The sequence below is a fragment of the Rhagoletis zephyria genome, unplaced genomic scaffold, assembly GCF_001687245.7.
Source record: "Rhagoletis zephyria isolate East Lansing unplaced genomic scaffold, Rhagoletis_zephyria_1.1 Rzeph_scaffold_00350, whole genome shotgun sequence".
In the NCBI taxonomy this organism is placed as follows: Eukaryota; Metazoa; Arthropoda; class Insecta; order Diptera; family Tephritidae; genus Rhagoletis; species Rhagoletis zephyria.
In genome coordinates this window covers 132008-153259 of record NW_016157434.1, presented here as the reverse complement: position 1 = coordinate 153259, position 21252 = coordinate 132008, and the positions used below count along the sequence as shown (strand labels likewise).

Here is a 21252-nt window from a genome sequence, read left to right as displayed (position 1 = left end):
ATAAAGAGATACTTGTATAATTGTTTACAACATATGTACATACATAAATTGCATGCATTGATGGTTTCAGATAAATAAATATGTACACGCATAAGTGATGAAATTATACATTCATATGGTTGTGATTTTTTTCTTTTGGCGGATTTGGAGGGGAGGAGATAAGTGGAGGACAATTTTTCTCTGTAAAAAGTGCAAAAGCTCCTAGTTAATGTAGTCAGACGGCACTCGAGAATGAATGCAATTCAACCAGGGTTCGGAAATTCTCATTTATGATTATTCGTTTTCATTCATTTATGAGATTTATCGCGATCGATAATATTTCAACTTATTTTTTGCATTATATTATCGCGAGTGAAAAATGCAAACAAATTTATCATCTCTCACATTCGGAATGCGATCGACAAAAAAATTTCATTCGCGATCGAAAAAAGCAAAGAAATTTCCTCTCAATCGAATATGAAAACTCCGAGCATTGCCGATGTCGGCCTCTCATAAATGAGAAAAACGATGCAAATAATCCATTCGCGATCACTCACAAATGCTTATCGCGAAAAATTTTCAACGACGTTGTATGGGTGATATTTTTCGCGTTTGTTTTGGGTATGCATTTTGTTATGCATACAGCATACATACATATGTACATAGTATATATATGTAAGTAATGCAAGCAAATGCTTTTCGGTTGGAAGGAATGTAGGAATATGCACAAATATATGAATTATGGTGGTAATATATATTTATGTTCCACGATTGAGAGAAATAGAGATTGCGCCAATCGCGGTACCCAAGGTACCAAAATAAGAATTTTAATATTTTTGTGTTAACATTTCTGCGTGTTTTAAAACAATAATTGAGACATTACAAAGCAAAACGAAGTGTGCAGTGGCAAAGTGTAATAGTGAAATCAAAAGGAATGCGTGCGATATAAGTTTTTTTTTCGTTTCCTACGGACGCAAACCTGGCGAAAAAGTGGAAGCAGTTCTGCCGGCGATGAGATGCATTAAACACCAAATCGAGCTTTGTGCTATGTGTGTGAGCTATGAGCTTCTACATGGAACCATGTTGGCCTTTCCTTGGTGAATTGTAGTAGGTACAATTCCATAGTGAATGTAGACAGTTGCTGGTTTAGTTTGCTGGCAATGGGGTTACATACAAAAGCTGTTTCTACAGTAAATAAATACATTAACTTCACTACCTACTTATTTTTGTTAGTACCTGTTTCTTTTTAGTGCTGGTATGTGGTAATGCACCAGTGGATAAGGTCGCCAGGCGCTAATTCAAGCGGCATCTTACCGCGCTTTTACGTACCTAATCAAAAACAGTGCTCAACTTATTATACATTTAAAAGTTCAGCTTAAATTATGTTTTACTTACATAGAATATTTGTTGCCAAAGAAGGCACACTCATGCATCCTCTCGGAAATGGTACAAGTCATCAAATAAAAGCTGTGGAGTCACCCACTGTGGAGTTTATGGTGGTTCGCTACCGTCCACAAATATAAATATGCACTCTGCATCGCTTTTTACAATGGCGGGTCCAAAAATTCACTTTGCTGCACGCCTTCCATTTGGTCTACATGAAATTCCAAACATTGTTAATACATCCATTTTTCATGTGCTAAAAATCGTACTTACCTAAAGGGCTACATGTCCAAAATTATTGCTACGTGTTCCTAATTAATCAATCTTTGTATATTTATTGATTCCTGCAAAATTGGGCCATGTAATATTAAAATTAACACACTTTTCTGCATTGTTTACATATTTTTATATGCTTCCTGGCATTTCTCTCTCGCAATTGCACCAAGATGACGTCATGCAAAAATTACCCTCAAAAATCCTCTCTCATTGGAGCAATCTTGTATTCTATCATTCTTGGATTTTACCCCCGAGGAGTACTCAAAAAGGTTTATTACTGTATATACTGTGTTTTGTACTGATTCTCAATGTGCGTATGATTTGTTATTGTAATTTTTTTGGTTTTGTTCTGTTAACACCACCTTGTATAAATTCGCCTTGTTAGCTTCCTAGAATACAACATAATCGATAGTCTAAATTTGATAGAAAATAATCGTACATTTACGATCTCTAATATTTGCCCAATAAGAAAATGTCAAAAGGCCGATAGCAAAAAGCAAAAGCAAAAAAGGAAACAAGGGCAAAGTCACTTAAAATTCTATATAATTAAATTTCTCAACTTTTGTACAAATTAAATTATTCACCTGCAATCAAAATATTGCTGATACTAAAAACTCGAAAGGAGTAATATGGATTTCCTGTTTGCTCCTCTACCAGAAACCAATTGTAAGTTTTGCTAATATCTAAACGATACAAAATGCACATTTGTATGAATGTGTGTATTTAAAATACACTTGTTTCCATTCATATTTACAGTCCAAATGAATACAGAAGAGTTGCGTTTATGGCAACGAAATGCCATATTTGAGTGTGAGTGCGATAATTTTATTAACAGGCGCATTGAAGCTAGACAAATGCACCAAGTGGTACCACAACATCGGCCGCTCTTCGAGCTATATGGAATCGATGCTGCAATACAGCAACATGGATTAAGGCTGCCGGGTGCTCATGGTAATATTGAACAGCGCAATAGCAGTATCAATATCAATCATCGTGTAGACGACGACGATAACCGCGCGGATGCTAATGCCAACATAGCAGCACCACTTCGTCAGCGACGTAGACTTATGGCTACAAATGCGTCGGATCAGGATCGTGACAATATGCTCGATAGACTTTATCAAGAGGCTTTATTTACAGCTTTCCGTACGCGAGGGCTAAGTGCCATCCGAAATCCCTAATGCTTATGTAGGGATTTGTCACATAGGGTGGGCGAAAAAGGCAGAAGTGCCGATAATTAGATTTATCTTTCAGTGTTATAGTCAATTAAGCGATTTCCACAGAATTGAAAATGTAATAAGTAATTTTTAAGCATGATAGAAAACCCACTTTCTCATATAAAAATGTAAGAGTACCTTTAATTTCTTCATGATGCAATGATCGATCTTATTAAATAAATAATAATAATAATTAACCAAATTAGTGTGACGCCAACTCTGAGGTACCACCTTTCCTTTTAAAAGGAATTATATAAATCGGTTAAAGTGATCCAAAATCATGCGGTAACATACATAAAAAAGCAGTGTCTACACACACGACATGGTAACTTTTACCGTAGCTCTACTGTAAAATCACGTGGATTATATGTTGCCGCAGAAGTGGGTCAGAATTTCTTTAGCGTCGGCGGCCTTCGGCCGCACTCAAGGATTATAACCCTTACTACTCAGAATTCTCCTTTCTGTGTTGCCGGAGAAGTGGGACAGAACTTCTTGCGCCGTAATTTTTACCGTGGATCTACGGTTAAAGTTACCGTGGCGCGTGTAAATAGACACTCCCTAAAAAAAATATTCCGACGAATTGTTAACCTCCTTTTTTTGAAGTCCGTTAAAAATTAATTGGATTCGTTTTTGTTTGTATTGCTATTTTAAGGGCATTTATAATAGGTTTGCTCCTCAAGCTACTCGAAGTCACTTCGAGTTACACATAAGGGTTTCCCAAGTAAGTTTTAGAGATTATTTGATATACGCTGACAGTTTGAACTTTCCTCGAGTTTTACTACAAGTAACTGCACTTCCTTGGCCTCCCCTTAGCTGAAATAGACGACAACGTTGATGGATGAACCGACCTGAGCGCGGCTTGGTAGCCGCTACAACAACAAAAACAACAACTATAGGGATCGTTTATATATGGACAAAGGACTTAAGCGAACCGTTATTTGTCGACAAGATATCGCTTTCATCACACTAAGCGAATTCCATACAATGGCTTTAACTATATCGAACCCTTAAACATCACTCCTTGCCGATTAACGGGGTTTTATTTGGTTAGACTCGTAGCAAGTGTAAGGGCCCTGTCACACGTTCAGTATTTATTGACGTGATCCAAGTATCGCGATATTTATTGACGGTGTTGCTTGACGGAGCGCGGCCCATATTGTAAAATTACAAAGAATGTAGTACCATTTTTATTCTCGTTTCTCAATCTACGATATTGTGAACGAAGACCAAGAAATTTAATTTTTTTTTTGCTGTGCAGGTGAAATCCATGAACGAAAGACACAAGATCACGCCTTAAGGAAAGAAAGAAAAAAGTTATTTTCTAGCTGTTGAAATCTCGACGCCATCTTTGTTGTAAGAAGTAAACAACGAAGAGAACAAAAAAAAACGCGTAATTGTTGAACGCATGAATAATCATTTTTATTATGCAAATTCTCCTATAAATCATGTCGTTGTGTTAAATTATTCTTTACCTTATGTGTGCACACGTTGTCACAAGCGAAAATTAAGAAAATTGCAGTAAAAAGCCACCACCAAATTGTAAACAACGAACAAATGTAAACAAACGGCTTATGTCAAAATCGCCCTACTTTTTTCATAAGTGCGATTATAACGGGCCACTCTTCTGCTGTCGTGATCTTGTCTTTTTGGTTCATGGGTGAAATCGGCTTTGTAAACAACACTGTCCGGCAAGAAGAGGAAGAACGTGGTGAATTCTTACACCATGGGAAGTATTGGAAGCAATTTACCAGCTGATGAAATAGCGGCTTGTGTTGTTANAAATCGGCTTTGTAAACAACACTGTCCGGCAAGAAGAGGAAGAACGTGGTGAATTCTTACACCATGGAAAGTATTGGAAGCAATTTACCAGCTGATGAAATAGCGGCTTGTGTTGTTAAAATAGATTTGTTTTTGCTCCATGTGGCTAGTTTATAGTTTTTCTTTGTGGCGAGAAAAAAGCCGTTTCTTTTATGTACTCTGATTAATTTTGTTTAAACTATTCCTTAGACAAGAAAATGTCTTCTTTAGAACGAGAATCTGCTGTTCTTAGTGAAATGGTTTGTGTAATCAGTCAATAAAAAATAGTTGAGTGGACACAAGTATTTTTATTTTCATTTGTAGGAGCGTCTGACAGCCCACTTGCGAACGCAAATAGAAAATACGAAACGTGGCGAGGTGCTTGATTTTGAAGATGAAGAGTACACAAAGTTGCAAACTGAGAACATGAAGTTAAAGCATCGATTAGCGATTTTGAATAAGGTTAGTCACTTTCAATTTTATATCTTTATTCGCCGACATTATAGGAAATTTCATCATTGCAGGCTATTGTTGCAGAGCAAAATGCCGCACCCACTGCTGTTGCTAAATATGTGCCACCTGCACTGCCAACTACCGTCGATGCAATGATTTCAATTGCTGAACATCTTACAGATTTGTTTACAGACGCCATCGCATCGGCATTTCCGCAGCTTGCCGGCACTTCAGCTATTATATCACCTGTGAATGCAACTGCCGCTAAATTTGGTGATTATCAGTGCAATAGTGCTATGTCATTGGCAAAAACACTAAAGGCTGCTGGCGCAAATAAATCACCCAGAGATATAGCAAACGAAATAGTTAAGCATGTTGCACAATCGCCACTTGTAGCCAAAACTGAAGTTGCAGGTGCTGGCTTCATTAACGTGTTTCTTAAAAAGTATAATGTTTATTTTTATGTTCGTATAAATGGTATAATTAATTTTTGTATAAAATGTAGGGATTACGCTGTTCGTGCGATCTCCAACCTTTTACGGTCTGGCGTTAACCCGCCAACCTGCCGCAAGCAACGCATTCTCGTAGACTTTTCATCACCCAATATAGCCAAACAGATGCACGTCGGTCATTTACGTTCGACGATTATTGGAGAGTCCATTTGTCGTTTGTTGGAATTTCTGGGGCACGATGTTCTACGCGTCAATCACTTGGGCGATTGGGGTACACAGTTCGGTATGCTGATTGCGCACTTGGAGGACCGTTTCCCAAATTTTCTGCACGAAAGTCCTCCGATTGGCGATTTGCAAGCTTTCTACAAGGAATCAAAAAAGAGGTGGGTATTGTTCGTAGTGAATACACATAAGCGAAAAGAGAAAAGTGAACGTTTCGATCAAAAATGGGGCTAATGAAAGCCGTTTATTTAAAATACTTGTTTGGCAATTAAGTAAGAATCGATATTTGTGAAAGATGCATTTAATGTTTACAATTTGCAATCCTGCACGGAAGATTTTAGCCCGAAAATTATTCTGCATCATTTGGTAAAACATTATTTTTTGAGTTATGACAGTCTTTTAGTTAGAAAGCGATATGTACAACTGCAACCCTTTAGTTGCTCTTTTCGATATTCTCTTATATTTGAGTTTTTCAAAGAACTTAATCAGTTTGAGCTTTTGGAAAGATATATTACTCGTCAACTTGTGTTTTCTTCAGATTTGACGAGGACGAGGAATTCAAGAAACGTGCCTACAATTGCGTAGTACTGCTGCAAGGCGGGGACCCGAATTCAACAAAAGCATGGACTCAAATATGTGATGTATCCCGTGAAGAGTTCCAAAAAATCTATGACCGATTAGACGTTACAATTACTCCTATCGGCGAGTCTTTCTATCAGTCACGCATGATAGAGGTTGTAAAGTTTTTGGAATCAAAGAACCTACTCGAAGAAGACGATGGCCGCAAAATTATGTGGGCCGATGAAACATCTTCTGGCATACCTTTGACAATCGTTAAGTCAGACGGGGGCTTCACATACGATACTTCGGACATGGCAGCAATTCGTTACCGATTAGAAGAACAAAAAGCCACATGGTTAATTTATGTTGTAGACTCTGGACAGAGCACACATTTACAAAATATTTTTCGGGCTGCAGAACGTGCAGGCATTTTCAATCGCGAACTACATCGTGCCGATCATGTTAACTTCGGAGTAGTGTTGGGCGAGGATGGCAAAAAATTCAAAACGCGTTCTGGAGAGACAGTGAAACTTTCTGATCTACTAGACGAAGGTTTGAAACGTGCGCTGGATAAATTGCTGGAAAAGGAACGTGACAAGGTGCTTACACCGGATGAATTGCAAGCAGCACAAGAATCGGTAGCTTATGGCTGCATAAAGTATGCCGATTTAAGTCATAATCGCACCAACGAATATGTATTCTCCTTTGACAAGATGTTGGAGGATCGCGGCAACACAGCCGTGTATTTGCTCTATGCTTTTACACGCATTTGTTCCATTTCTCGCAACTGCGGCGAGGACTTCTCGGACCTAGCTAAAGTGCTTGACAAAGGCGTCGCTATTGAATTGGAACACGAAAAAGAGTGGAAGTTAGCCAAGACATTATTAAAGTTCCCCGATGTGTTGATTAAAATATCAAAGGATCTGCTTTTGCATACACTCTGTGAGTTCTGCTATGAAGTTTGTACTGTGTTCTCTGAATTCTACGACAGTTGCTATTGTATTGAGAAGAATAAAAGTGGCGAGATTCTTAAGGTTAACCACGGACGCATTTTGCTATGTGAGGCTACAGCTGCTGTGTTAAAACAGTGCTTCTACATCTTGGGCTTAAAGCCTGTTGCTAAGATTTAAAAAAAAAAAAAAAAACACTACTACACAGTCAATCTCGCACCATAAAAATTAAAAGAATAAAATTCAACAATATTTCATAACGCGTTTTTTATTTATATTTGGTATGAATTGCTGTATGAGGTTATTTGTATGTCCCAACATAGTCGGTGTTCTTGAAATGAAAATCTCTGAACCCTTTTTAGATCATGTGAACCGTTTATTATGAAATTTATTTTTGAATATCGTGACTACTATATTTTTTTACTTTTTTTCATAATATGATGCATATTGAATGATGAATTTTGAATTTTTTATTAGTTACTTTTTGTATGTCAGCGACGATGTTTGTAACGTCTTTTTGCATTTCAGGCGACGATATGCATAATAATAATAATACGTATTAGCGGGATATATGTATGTATTATTCATACATTAGATGCGTTTTTTACTCATTTCCAGTAAAATCCAGTAAAAGTTTTTACGAATTTTCATGTATTGGCGTTTTCGTACGCAAAAACTTGCAAAGTAGGGGAAATTGAGAGAGCGAAAAATGACAGTTGAAGTTGCAAGTTTTTACTGGATTTTACTGGATAAATAATAGGGCTATTCGCGATCCGGTGCAAATGGCCTAGCATCATTGCATTGCAAATTTGTATTGCAAATTATTTGCAATACACAAACAAAATACACGCATTTGCATTTGTGATGGCTTGGCAAATTTGCAATACCGAAAACCCATATTTACTTGTAAGAATTTGCCAGTAGGAAAAACAGCTGATCGCATGTTGCTGGATGAAATTTAAACTAATAAGGAAACTGTTTGTGGGTTTTTATTGTTGAATTTCACAAAATAAACCTATTTAAAAAAAAATATATTGTTTTATTAGGAATTTGCTGCGAATAAACAACCAATTTATCAGCTGTTCATGAAACTTGCAAATTGTTACTGGAAAAGCGTTCGCGTACTTTATTGCAAATTTTTTCTTTGAGAGCGAATTCTTAGAAATAAAGTTACTGGAGAGTTGCTGGCAAGTTACTGGATAATTTGTAAAAAAACAACTATTTTTTCATTTGCAACCGAAAAAATTGAGCAGTTTAAAACGAAAGCCAGTTGCAGTTTGGTTTTCTCGCTTGGGGGAATTTTTATCAGCATTAGCACCATTGCCATTTTCCCTTGACTTTTTTGTGGTGATGTAAACAGCTGATTCATATTTATTTTTATGGAAGTGTTTGAAGTTTTGCTTTTGCAATGGACAAAGAAATTCCCTTTGTGGATCTTCTGGAGCGCGCAAATGAAAAAGTTGAACTCGGCCATGAGTTGATTGAAGAGTTGGAAGAATATACTCAAATTAGTGGTGTGCAAAAAATTCAAAGAAAAATCAGTCAGGAAGTAAAATTTTTGAAGAAGGTATACTTGGAAAACAGGTGTGCGCTTTTAAGAAATTAAATAGTATTGTATTCCTCCAGGTCATTAAAAACGAAACTCTGAAGCTCAATCACGTCCAATGCAGTAATCTGACACACTACGCCTTCCTGGTGCAGATTTTGAAGCTACAACGAGATGTAGTGCATGTAGACTGTGGTTTTCCAGTTGAGGGTCGAAGTAATCCGCTGCGGGTGGATATTGTCTGTGATAATGGCTTAAGATGGATCAAAGGTAAGTGATAATTAAATCACACATTCAACAACATTCATCCAAAATTACATCTCCAACACAGCAATTGCTCGTAATTCGAAGTCATTGTCTGATGCGGCCAAAGGTGCGGCAAGCTATGGAGCGCGTAGCATATTAGATCAAGCGCAGGAGTTCATAGACGCCAGCGCACAACACTTGTGCATGTTTAAACCGCCGAAAGTATGCATACCGTTTCTTTTTTTTTTCTCTTTTCTAATACAATTCAAATTTTAGGTGGTTTTCTATTTCAGTCAAACTATTGACAATACGCTCCTTGTGGAACTGCAAGAGATCGGTATAGAAATAGCTTCGGTTGCCGAAACTTCCGACTGTGATCAAAGTGCAGACGTTTTAAATGTAAGCACTCTAAATATCGATATAACCACGCTATTGGCGTATATAAGCAATGTTTGCAATGGCAGTTGCAATTGGACATTCCAAGAGCCCATACTTACCGAACAGGCAGAAAAAGAGCGGCAAGCGCCATTGAAGCCACTCTTGGATAATCTGTTTGAGGGTAAATAGAAACATATAACGTGAAATTAAATTTATAATTGTATTAATTTTATGTTTTTTTTTTTACAGGAAAACGCCTCATTTGCTGCGAAACTGCGTACAAATCATTTGAAGAGATAATTTATTTACTGGCCGGTCCCCAAGAACATCAACGCGCTGCAGAGCTAATGAAACGTGTAGAAGTGTTACCCGATGTGGCTAGTGTGCCCGATGAATTGGCCGTGATTAAATTTAGCGGTAAAATAAATCAACGAAGTTTAAAGATTTTTGCATTTGGCATGCAAATGAAAGCGGTGACTGTGACCTCGAATAAAGCATTCATACGTTCGGCTAAAATGCAAGTGAGTGCTTTAGTTTTTTATTTAATTGTAAATTACGATTTAATTAAAACTTTTTGAAAATATTGCTTAGGGTATCAATGTTCCTGTGTTCACCCACCAAGCCAGGGCTTTGACCGAGGCTAAAGAGGCGTCTGGTAGGCCTATAGAATGATTTGCAAATGAAACCATGCGACAAAGAGTGGGGCGCGATTTTAGTTGGCGAATGCATAAATCATTGATATATTGCATATAAGATGTTCATATTTATTAAACAAATTTTCTATTAATAGTAGGTGAATATACATATTATTGTTAATCAACTGTTTATACAATTTGCAAACTACATTAAGCTTTATTGTGAGAGAATACAAATAGCTTTTTGCATCGAATTACGACCGGTAATCAATAAAAGGAGTGGTGCCAGACCCACACACTGCCATACTTTTAATTTTCCTCATTTTCGTAGAAACTTTGCAAGAGTGCGAAATAGCTCATTGATGTACTCATCAACTAAAAAAAGAAACAAAAATTGAGCATCTAATATAGTATATATGTATATGCAAATAGCAGTTAATTATGTCGAATTAAAGTGTAGTGTCATTATTTCTAATACATATGTGTATATATATATATACCCCGGAAAAGCTGTTTAAGGATAACGTTGAAAACTTCATTGCCGTTATGCAGGTTGGTCGTTGACTACGCATTATCATAAACTGCAATTTGCTGCGAAATACTTTATCAGTGGAGTAATAAACCGTTGGCAAAGACTTTCTCAGCTGTGGAGCGGCTGACGAGTTGTTTGCTGTGCCAGCAAATACGATATCACGTTCCCAGTTGCATGCATACAAATGGGTGGCCATCTCGAGGGACTGGAGAACAAATATTGATAACAAAATTCAACAAATAAAGTTTATTTATATAATTTTTTTTTTAACTGAGTCAGTTTTTTGTTTTTGCTTAAAAATTACTTATTTTTATAAAAGAATCGAATAATTTTTCTTGTAAAGGGTAAATGACCTGATCTAGAAAAACGGCATACTGATCCGTAATCTACGACTCAAAATTAAGTTTACCTCGGCGTTTTTTTTTTTGTAATTTTAGCGTGCCTGTCTCTACAATGTAAATGATTGGGGCGAGGCATATCAATATACATACAGACACTCACAGAAGTATTCCTAATTTATTTTTTTCGCAATATTCAAAATGTTTTCTATCATAAATCTTTTTTGTTAATTTTCATTTAAAAAATAAATTTTCATTGAAATTTCACACTTTTTATTCAGAATTATTAGAAAAATTTTCGGTATGCATTTTTTAGCCCGTTCAATTTTAGTACACTAAAGTGCAAGTTTTAAATAGCTAAAAGTAACTGATTTTTTATATTTTTTTTGTCGCGGGTGTTGCGCATTCGTTGTTTCCATATAATGAACAAACATCTATTTTTATATGGAAGAAAGTGCGCAACACCCTCGACAAAAAAAATCTAAAAAATCAGCGGTAATTTTTAGCCACTTGAAACTTGCACTTTATTATACTAAAATTAAACGGGCTGCAAAATTGCGAACCGAATTTTTTTTTTTTTAAATTCTGAATAAAGTTTGAAATTTTGATGAACATTTTTTTAAGTTTGATTCATTTTTATGAATTTTGTAGAAAGTTTACAAGAACGAGCGGTTTCGAAGCGGTGGACTAGTGGGAAAGGGGTGTTAGCTAAGTAGGGTTGAGCTAAGGTGTGACAGGGTGATTGATGTCATGGGGGCAGATTCCAAATGCTGGACTCTAATTAGGAACATAATTTTNACAGGGTGATTGGTGTCATGGGGGCAGATTCCAAATGCTGGACTCTAATTAGGAACATAATTTTCTCCTTTACAAAAATATATTTCTACAATCTCGTTCCGGCGCGATGCGCTAACTGTCAAAAGTTTTTAAATAATTTAAAATATTTCCTGTCAAATTGAGGGATAGGACATTTCGTTATTTTACACCTAAAAATTGTGGTAAATTTACTGGGCTAATAAGTTTTTAGTGTTTTTGGAATACAAATAGCGAAAAACAAATTTTTTTTTCTGGGTACATCCTCTACGCGACTTCAAATTTCATTGCTATAGTTATCCGTGTTGTCGTTCCTCACTATAATTTTCAAGCTTTTGCTGTTAAGAATTAAGAGCAACTGAGTTGTTTTTTGATCCTTTTGTACGGTTTTGAGCATTCTCCAATTGTGCGTGAATATGCCGGATATAATTATTAGCGTAACCCTGTGACCAGTCAGCGGTTAAGCATGATAGAGGCGAGTTTAATTTGCCCTGACTTACTTGCAGCACCAGGCCCGGCAATTCACGTTCACCCCGTGAACGTAATGAGAAAAACTTATGTATGTAGTCCTATGTGGGCGGTATCACGCCCATTTTCCAAAATTCCAAATAATGTTACTTCTTTTCAAGGTATTGTTTTAAGTATCGATTTTGAGTAAATTAGCGTCCTTAAATTTTGAAATATAGAAGTTTGAAGCATTTCTGAAATTTACCGTTATATGACAAGTGGCCGTAATTTTAGTCCGATTTCAATAATTTTTAACGTTTTGCTTTTGTCTGGCAAGCACAATAACCGTACCGGGTTTAGCACAAATTGGTAGAACGGCTACCGAGATACATACATATATGTGATCATAAGTGGGCGGTGCCACGCCCATTTTCCAAAATTTTATCATATACGTATTTCTTTGCAATGAATTATTGCAAGCATCAATTTTGAATAAATTACCTTTAGTATTTACTGATTTATCGAAGATATCGTATTTCTCTAAGTTACCGTTATATGCGATATGGGCGTGGTTATTGTCTGATTTTAAAAAATTTCAGCCATTTAGTATATTGTACCAAGGCCAATAACTGTGCTAAGTTTGGGAGAAATTGGTGGAGCAGTTACCTAGATATACACATGTAATCATAAGTGGGTGCGGCTGCGCCTATTTTCCAAAAATTTATAATATACTTCTTTTTAGTCTAAAAGTTAGTTAATAAAATCGCAGTTTACGTATTTCTGAAAACTACCGTTATGTAGGATGTGGGCGTGGTTATTTTCAATACCATCTCTCCTACGTCCGAAAAAAGTACGCGTACCAAGTTTCGTTAAGATATCTCAATTTTTACTTGAATTATCGTGTGCACAGACGGACGGACGAACAGACATTTACATATCTATCTCGATTCGTTTTGGCTGTTACAAACAACCGTTATGTGAACAAAGTTATAAATACCCTTGTGCAAAAGTGAGCTCGGGTATAAAAAGATCACCGTACACNTCTATTTAACTTAATTTTATATTGCTTCATTATATCTAATTTACTCTTTATTTTATTTTATATATATATATTTTACTCAACTTAATTTTTGTATATTACGTTTTTAATTTTGTCTTTCATTGTTCTGTATAACTCAATTTTTATTTTATTTTGGTTTATTTACTTTTTGTTTTGTTTTACTTTATTTTACTTTTTGTATAATTTTATTTATGTATTTGCATTTTATTTTACTTTGTTGTTATTTTTAATATTTATTTTATTTAATTTTAATTTTATTACTTAATTTAGTTCTATTTTACATTGTTTATTTTTCATTAATTCCTTGTTTGATTTGATTTTATCTTTGCATACTTAATTTGATTTTGTTTTTCTTTTTTATTCTGTTACATATAATTTTGCATTATTCCATTATTTTACTTTGTTTCATTTTATTTTAATTTGTAAAATTAGTTTAATATTATATTGTTTTACTTTATTTTGTTTTGTTTTGTCTCATTCACTTTTTTCATTTTATTTTTTCTACTTGCTTTTCTTCTTGTTGCATTTATTATAATAATATTTGATAGTAATTATATACTTTTTTTCTTATTTACCTTTCGTGTTGACTTTTTATTTTGTTTAATTTTTATATTATTTTATCTATTTTTTGTTTCATTTTATTTTTACTTTGTTTTATACTATTTGCTTATTGTTTTGTTTTATTTTATCTTATTGCATTTTATTATGCTATATCATTATATAATTTTAAATTTATTCAACTTAATTTTCATTAATTATTATAATTCTATTTTTTTTTGTATACTGATTGAATTAATTTGATTTTATTCCTTTTTTATATTATTTTATGTTATTGTATTTATTTTTATTTTTGTTTTAATTCATTTTATTTCGGGTTATTTATTTTTTTGTTTATATTTTATTTCCTTTTATTATGTATAGTTTTATTCTGCTATGTTTTGTTTTATTTACTTTTTGTTTTTTTATTTTTTTTTTTTATATACAATTTTTTATTTTTATTTACTTTTATTTGTTCAGTTTCTTTTACTTTATATTTTATTTTATAAATTTTTTTATTTTATTTAATTTATATTGTTTAATTTAAATTTATATCGCTTTATTATATTTTCTTTTAATTTATTTCACTTTACAAAGTGTTTATTTTAATAAAATTTTTATAATTTTTTAAACTGACACTCATTCTTAAAATCTCCGCTCCACTACTCGTACTTACCGTCACCAACTGAAAGCCCACCATGCAAATTAGAACTGACGAAATCATGAAGTTCACCAGCATAATAGGACTAAAGAACCCTTCCAGCTGATTGATGAAGCTGGAAAAAAAAATATTCCGAATTATGTTCTCTCGCTTAACACACGTTCCCCGTCCATGTTCTCACTCAAACAACACGCTATGCTTGGCAGCAATTTTATCCAGCCGTCGGATGCATTCCCGTTGATAGTCAGCCTCTGTGCCGCCACGACCACCCCGAACTGTTGCATACGAATCGATTGTGATATTGTCGATTTTGTTATGTAAAATATTTAATTGTCCACAAGTATAGGTTACAAAGAAGCCAAATAAGGAATCCTCGGAGAAAAGTGTGGTCACCACGCAAACACCAGCCCATGCTGTGAAAACATAAGTGAGAGCATATCGCCAGCCATGATTTGCGTCATAGGGGAATAACATTTTGTACGGAAACGGTTTCTTGATGGGCACTAAGCCGTCGGCATCATTCAATGTTAGCATGTAGAGCTCGAATAGTGGCATAACGCAGTACATTGTAATGAGACAGGATTCCAATACTGAAATAACCTGATAGACGCGCATATTACGTGCACAAGCGCGCTCAACGGAAGGATACGAAGATCTGAGGACGAGAGAATTGTATAAGCGTACAATGCTATTGCATTCTGATATGCCCTTCAAAACAATTCATATACACATACTTAGTAATCCAGATATCCTTTACGAATTGCGCAATCATCTGATGAAATTCCTTTTGGTGCAGTCGAAGGTGTAACAGGCGTGCGAAATTTAGAACTCCCATAAATGTGGTGCAGCCATTCTCGGTGGTCACCGATATATCGCCGAAGGATGTAACAAGGAAGGCCGTTTGAAAACCGATAGTTATGCCAACCATGGCCACGACATACCAGGCCCACACGCTGTACAGAAAGCCAAAAAAATTCTCAAATGCATTGGACGGAATTCGCTTTAACGGCCACGAGCCATTTAGTTTCAACCAAATGCATTGTACAGGAAATTTAAAATGTATTGGATCTCTTAACGGTTTCGGATTGAATAACATTCTTAAAAGTATTCACTTTTTTTTTAAGAAGAAATTTTCTATTTTAGTTATAGCTCTTCTCAGCAATAACAAAAGTGATTCTCTAAAAACTGACATTTCGCCGCTATTCCTTTGGTATTTATACATAAATTTGGTGGGCATGCATTTTGNAAGTATTCACTTTTTTTTTAAGAAGAAATTTTCTATTTCAGTTATTGCTATTCTCAGCAATAACAAAAGTGAATCTCTAAAAACTGACATTTTGCCGCTATTCCTTTGGTATTTATACATAAATTTGGTGGGCATGCATTTTGGCGTTGAATTTCAGGTGGGCGTGTAACTGTATTTAAAGTGTCCATTTATCTTCCGCACGCATTGACATATAAACAGCATTTTTAATTAGTTGATTTCGTCCAATTATTTATTTGGTTGAAAGGCAATAACTACATACATACTTACATACTTATATAGGCGGAAGGAAGTGATAGATTTTTGATGTGTAATTTTAATATCTTCTAGTCTAAAGTGCATNAATTTTTAATTAGTTGATTTCGTCCAATTATTTATTTGGTTGAAAGGCAATAACTACATATGTACATACATACATACTTATATAGGCGGAAGGAAGTGATAGATTTTTGATGTGTAATTTTAATATCTTCTAGTCTAAAGTGCATATGTATGTATATCAAACGAAAGCGACGTGTACACGCCCCTTCGTGAGTTTTATTTATGTGCCAAATAGAGCTAGCTGTCAAGTAGTGGCGCATCTGCACTTAATACGTAATGTGGAAGGCCCGTTGTGATATCACGACTGGAAAATATTCATTACTCCTTGCTGAACAACTTTGAGTTCTTGGGTACCACGTTAGACAACTTAGACTTATACCCAGCATTTCACATGGGTCGTCAAAAACGTCGACGTCAGGAATTTCCACCAGCTTCCCTTCCTCATAATAGTTTTTGCAGCACTAATTGTGTGAGATTTTATTATTAATATGTTCCAACTTAAACCAAATAAGTTGTGAGACCTCTCTCGATCCCTTCGTACCTTACATTCATCTTTCATTTTCTAGAGCATAGAACTTTGTTTTTTTCAGGAGTAAAAGGCATACCAGCACGTCCAATTCCTGGAAGAATGTATACTAGAAACCTCATCATCGTATTCTGCCTTCAACGCTTGTGCAGAATATGGTCAGATGAACGCATGCGCGACGATTGGCATTTAAGTGTGCACTCCCCAATCCAAAAGAAGGCGATCCCGCCCTTTATAAGGTCTTATCTAGGGTATTGTGTGAAAGATTGAATCCCACCGCCAACGAACTGATTGGGCCTTAGTAGGCAATTCAGTAGCAAAAGTCCTCTCTCGACGTACGAAAACCACCCTCTTATAAGTCACTTATCATGCCCGTATTGGTATATGGCGCAGAAGCATGGACAATGAATGACAACAACCGATGAGGCGGCTCTTGGAGTGTTGGGAAAAGTTTTTGCGGAAGATTTACGGGCCTTTACGCATTGGCGACGGCGANGACAACAACCGATGAGGCGGCTCTTGGAGTGTTGCGAAAAGTTTTTGCGGAAGATTTACGGGCCTTTACGCATTGGCGACGGCGAGTACCGCAGATGATGGAACGGTGAGCTGGATGAGCTTTACAACGACATAGACATAGTGCAGCGAATTAAAGTACAGCGGCTCCGCTGGCTTGGCCATGTCGAAGAAGAAGGAAGAAGGGGCCCCCACTGCGATGGAAGAACCAAGTGAAGAATGACCTGGCTTCACTTGGTATTTCCAATTGGCGTCAGCTGGCACAGAAGAGAAACGACTCGCGTGCTTTGTTTAATTCCTTGAAGAAGAAGATATAGAATACATAATGAGTTTTCCAAAATTAATTAAAAAAAACTTTGGAGGCAATTTTACTTACTAAACAACTATTTAAAAATAAAACCTCTTTCGATTTTAGTGCGACTTGTAGAAAAATACTAAAATTTCTTCAAGTAATATATTATGCTTGGGAATAGTCCATCTATGCCTGATGTACATTCATATATGATAGATATGGGCAAATCTCCGGAAACATGTGCTTTTGTGTCACTCACCTTTAAATTAATTTTATTGATGTAATTTTACTTTTTATAAGAAACTTGGGTGATTTGGATAACAAATGTGACGACTTCTTGTAACTTATCTAAATTTTTTTATTTTAATAATGTAATTTTAATTTTTATAAACAATCAAAGTAATTAAAATAACAATTCTAACGTGTCACTTTGGGTACTCTTTGTACGTTTTTTGAGTATAACTTTATCAGCGCAAACGGAGTCATTCAGAAATCATGGCAAATAGTAAATGTAATATTGGAAAATGCATGAGGCGTTGAGAAAATATGTGCTCTCATTGGAAATAAACTGTAACAATTTGAAATCTGTCACTCGTAAATAAAAGAGGTAATATCTTAAGTTCTTCTTCATTCTGCACTTTCAGCGATTACTAAATTGTTCTCATTGTTCTTTTACAGTTGTGTGCCTTTCAAAATATTGAAGATATAACAAATATTGTCTGAATATGTCTTTGCGTGAATGGTTTCAAATTTCTAATTTTTTTGATAGCACACTGACAGGACTAAGCGTGATCGTTAGATAAAATTCTTCAAAAGTTCGTTGAAAATATAAAAATACGGCCATGAATATATACAGTGGTTTGGCTATATTTCTTTGGTTTATTATATGCTTAATATGTTTTTTATAAAAGCCTGGCTAGTTATAAAACAAACACCATATAAATCCACTTTTCACCAAATTTTCAAACTTTTTATTCAGAATTTTTAGTATGCAGTTTTGTAGCCCATTCAATTTTAGTACAATAAAGTGCAAGTTCCATTTGGCTATTTACAAAAATTAAACTTCAAAAATCATAAACAAGTACTTACTTTCAATTCATTATTTCACATTTTTCGGAATCCGGGGATTAATACAAGCAAATCTCGGGATTTTCGGGATTAGAAAAGCACTGGCATCCCTAGTATGCAATTGTTTGTTAAACTACCTATGTACCGATATTACAACCATTCTAAAAAAACCATTCCCCAAAAAAATTAAACTTTAATAAAAAAGACATGTTTTTAATATTTTGTTCCATTGAAGTTGATAATTTACAATTTCGGTTTATTTATTTATTTAGTTAATAAGTTTGTCATTAATGCAATTTATAGCATACATTTTTCCATATAATAAAACTTTACAAGTCATAACAAATTCGTTTACTTTCTATACATTACAAATATACATACATACATAAAATAGTAAATAGGACAAAAAAAACGACGACATTAATACACAAGTGAAAATTTAACATAAAAATTAAAATATTTTACAATTTTACAAAAAACATACAAATAAATGAGTATGTAATAAATTAACTTACTTGGCAATGATTTCTGTATTATCTACGAATACGTAAGTAAAATTTATTATAAATAAAGCATACAAGTAAATAAGTTATAATACGGTTAAAAGCTTGGGATATTGCTTGCACATTAATTAAGCTAATCAGTCAGAGGTTAGAGTTGCGACCGAGCAAATTTAATTTAGTAAAAACACATAAACATATCTATCTGTAGGTATGCATTTAGTAATGAGAGTAAATAGGTAAATCAATTTCTTTAAAAGCGCGAGAATAAAAGGCGTGACTAATTTTCATTTAATATTCAAAGAGATTGATTTTGTTTTAAAAAAGTGTGACACTTTATAGAAGGGTACGGGGTGTTTACAACGAATTCTGTTCAATATTTAAAATATCGAGCCCTAACCGCCAAAAAAACGTAAGCGACATATTTTTCAAAAAATTCCTTCTTGATGCAGAAATGCCCGTAGAGCATCTAGATGTAATTCTGCATTAAAAAGAAAATTTTGAAAAAATGTCACTTACGTTTTTCTTGGCAAGCTATGGAAAGAGATAATTGCAGAAGCATATTATATTAAATGTAAAAAAAAAGATTAGTGAAAACAAAAATTAACCAAACTAGGAACATACAAGTAATTTTTAAGCAAAAACAAAACCGACTGCGATTCGCACATACAAATTTATTTTACTGTTAATTTCTTCATGATCACTTCTAAACCAAATTGGTATGGGCCAAAATTTCCTTAAAAAAAAGAATTGTAGAAATCCGTTAAGGTGGTCCAAAGTTATGCGGCAACATACATAAGAAAAATATTCCGACGAATTGATAACCTCCTCATTTTTTTTTAAAGTCGGTTAAAAATAAAATAAAACAGAGCAAAAGAAACAAAAATAGGTGCAATAAAAATTTATAATTGTAAGTAAAAATGAAATTGTAGAAATAAAAATGAAGCAAAAATAAACAAGTAATTTTTAAGCAAAAAAATAAAACCGACTTCAATTCTCATATAAAAATTTAAGAGTACCGTTAATGTCTTCATGATCCATTGGTCGGATCTAAACCAAATTAGTCTGGGACTACCTCTGAGGTATCACCTTTCCTTTAAAAAAAGAATTATAGAAATCGTTTAGGGTGGTCAAAAGTCATGCGGAAACATACATAAAAAAATATACCGGCGAATTGATAACCTCTTCATTTTTTTAATCCGTTTAAAAANACCGTTAATGTCTTCATGAACCATTGGTCGGATCTAAACCAAATTAGTCTAGGATTACCTCTGAGGTATCACCTTTCCTTTAAAAAAATAACTATAGAAATCGTTTAGGGTGGTCAAAAGTCATGCGGAAACATACATAAAAAAATATACCGGCGAATTGATAACCTCTTCATTTTTTTAATCCGTTTAAAAAATGAGTTTTTTATACAACACAACGCATTCCCTTTGGTTTTTTTTTCTACTCGACATAGACTGAGTGCCGGCTATAAAACTGTATAACGTTACCTTAATATAAATACCATAACTCAAAAAGTGTTCAAATGTAGCTTTTTTTAATTCGCAATGTCTTTCAAGTTTATTTTTTTTTGTTTTTTTTTTTTTTAATATTGTTCATGCTTTAAAGTTTAACCTATTTCGGCTCAGTGATGCGAAAACACATCTATCTACATATCACCACATACTTCACACTTAACACTACAAATTTGTCCATCGAAATTTTTTCGTAGCGCNAATATTGTTCATGCTATTTCGGCTCAGTGATGCGAAAACACATCTATCTACATATCACCACAAACTTCACACTTAACACTACAAATTTGTCCATCGAAATTTTTTCGTAGCGCGAAAGTGTCTTCATCAAAAATCAACGCGAAACTGTATCAACACGATTTTTCCTTTTTGGGTTTATAAAATAGCAGTAAAATTGTTAAAATTAAAAATAATCAGCAAATTCGCATCGAAATTTAGAACCTTTTAATCAAAATTTTTAGAACATTTTTGGATACGTGATTTTACAACCCATAAAATCAGCTTTAACTTTTAGCCGCTTGAAACTTGCACTTTCAAAACAGTCTACAGTTTCAGATTAAAAAGTTCGAAATTTTGCTGAAAATTGGTTGAATTCTTCTAAACTTGGTATACAGTTTGGGCTGAAGAATGAACAATATTTTTGTAAAAAAAATTTCACTTGCAAAAAGATTGTGAATATAAAAAAAGAAACATGGGAACACACGTTTGCGTCACTGTAAATAGAAAGGGCTTTTTTGTCTCTTTACAAAGTAGTTATAAAAAGAA

The 21252-nt window shown here is 34.4% G+C and overlaps 4 protein-coding genes across 4 annotated transcripts; 3 read left to right on the top strand and 1 right to left on the bottom strand.

Annotated features, from left to right (window-relative positions):
• Nucleotides 1-2087: 2087 nt before the first annotated feature.
• On the top strand, nt 2088-3022 carry LOC108359161 (uncharacterized). Its single transcript, XM_017610869.1, has 2 exons — nt 2088-2304; nt 2395-3022. The coding sequence occupies exons 1-2, from the start codon at nt 2268-2270 to the stop codon at nt 2817-2819; spliced, it is 462 nt and encodes a 153-aa protein (XP_017466358.1). The 5' UTR covers nt 2088-2267; the 3' UTR covers nt 2820-3022.
• A 1692-nt stretch (nt 3023-4714) lies between these two features.
• ArgRS (arginine--tRNA ligase-like protein) lies at nt 4715-7542 on the top strand. Its single transcript, XM_017610867.1, has 5 exons — nt 4715-4912; nt 4977-5114; nt 5177-5550; nt 5611-5940; nt 6318-7542. Exons 1-5 carry the CDS (start codon nt 4871-4873, stop codon nt 7468-7470), a joined length of 2037 nt encoding a protein of 678 aa, XP_017466356.1. The 5' UTR covers nt 4715-4870; the 3' UTR covers nt 7471-7542.
• Nucleotides 7543-8602: 1060 nt separating this feature from the next.
• Nucleotides 8603-10408, top strand: LOC108359160 (UPF0415 protein C7orf25 homolog). Its single transcript, XM_017610868.1, has 6 exons — nt 8603-8857; nt 8917-9106; nt 9168-9304; nt 9359-9641; nt 9710-9981; nt 10052-10408. The coding sequence occupies exons 1-6, from the start codon at nt 8699-8701 to the stop codon at nt 10130-10132; spliced, it is 1122 nt and encodes a 373-aa protein (XP_017466357.1). The 5' UTR covers nt 8603-8698; the 3' UTR covers nt 10133-10408.
• LOC108359155 (odorant receptor 13a-like) lies at nt 10394-15579 on the bottom strand. The gene is made up of 5 exons (XM_017610860.1): nt 15218-15579; nt 14665-15138; nt 14499-14598; nt 10596-10844; nt 10394-10470 (listed from the first exon to the last, which is right to left on the bottom strand). Exons 1-5 carry the CDS (start codon nt 15577-15579, stop codon nt 10405-10407), a joined length of 1251 nt encoding a protein of 416 aa, XP_017466349.1. The 3' UTR covers nt 10394-10404.
• Between the last annotated feature and the right edge of the window lie 5673 nt (nt 15580-21252).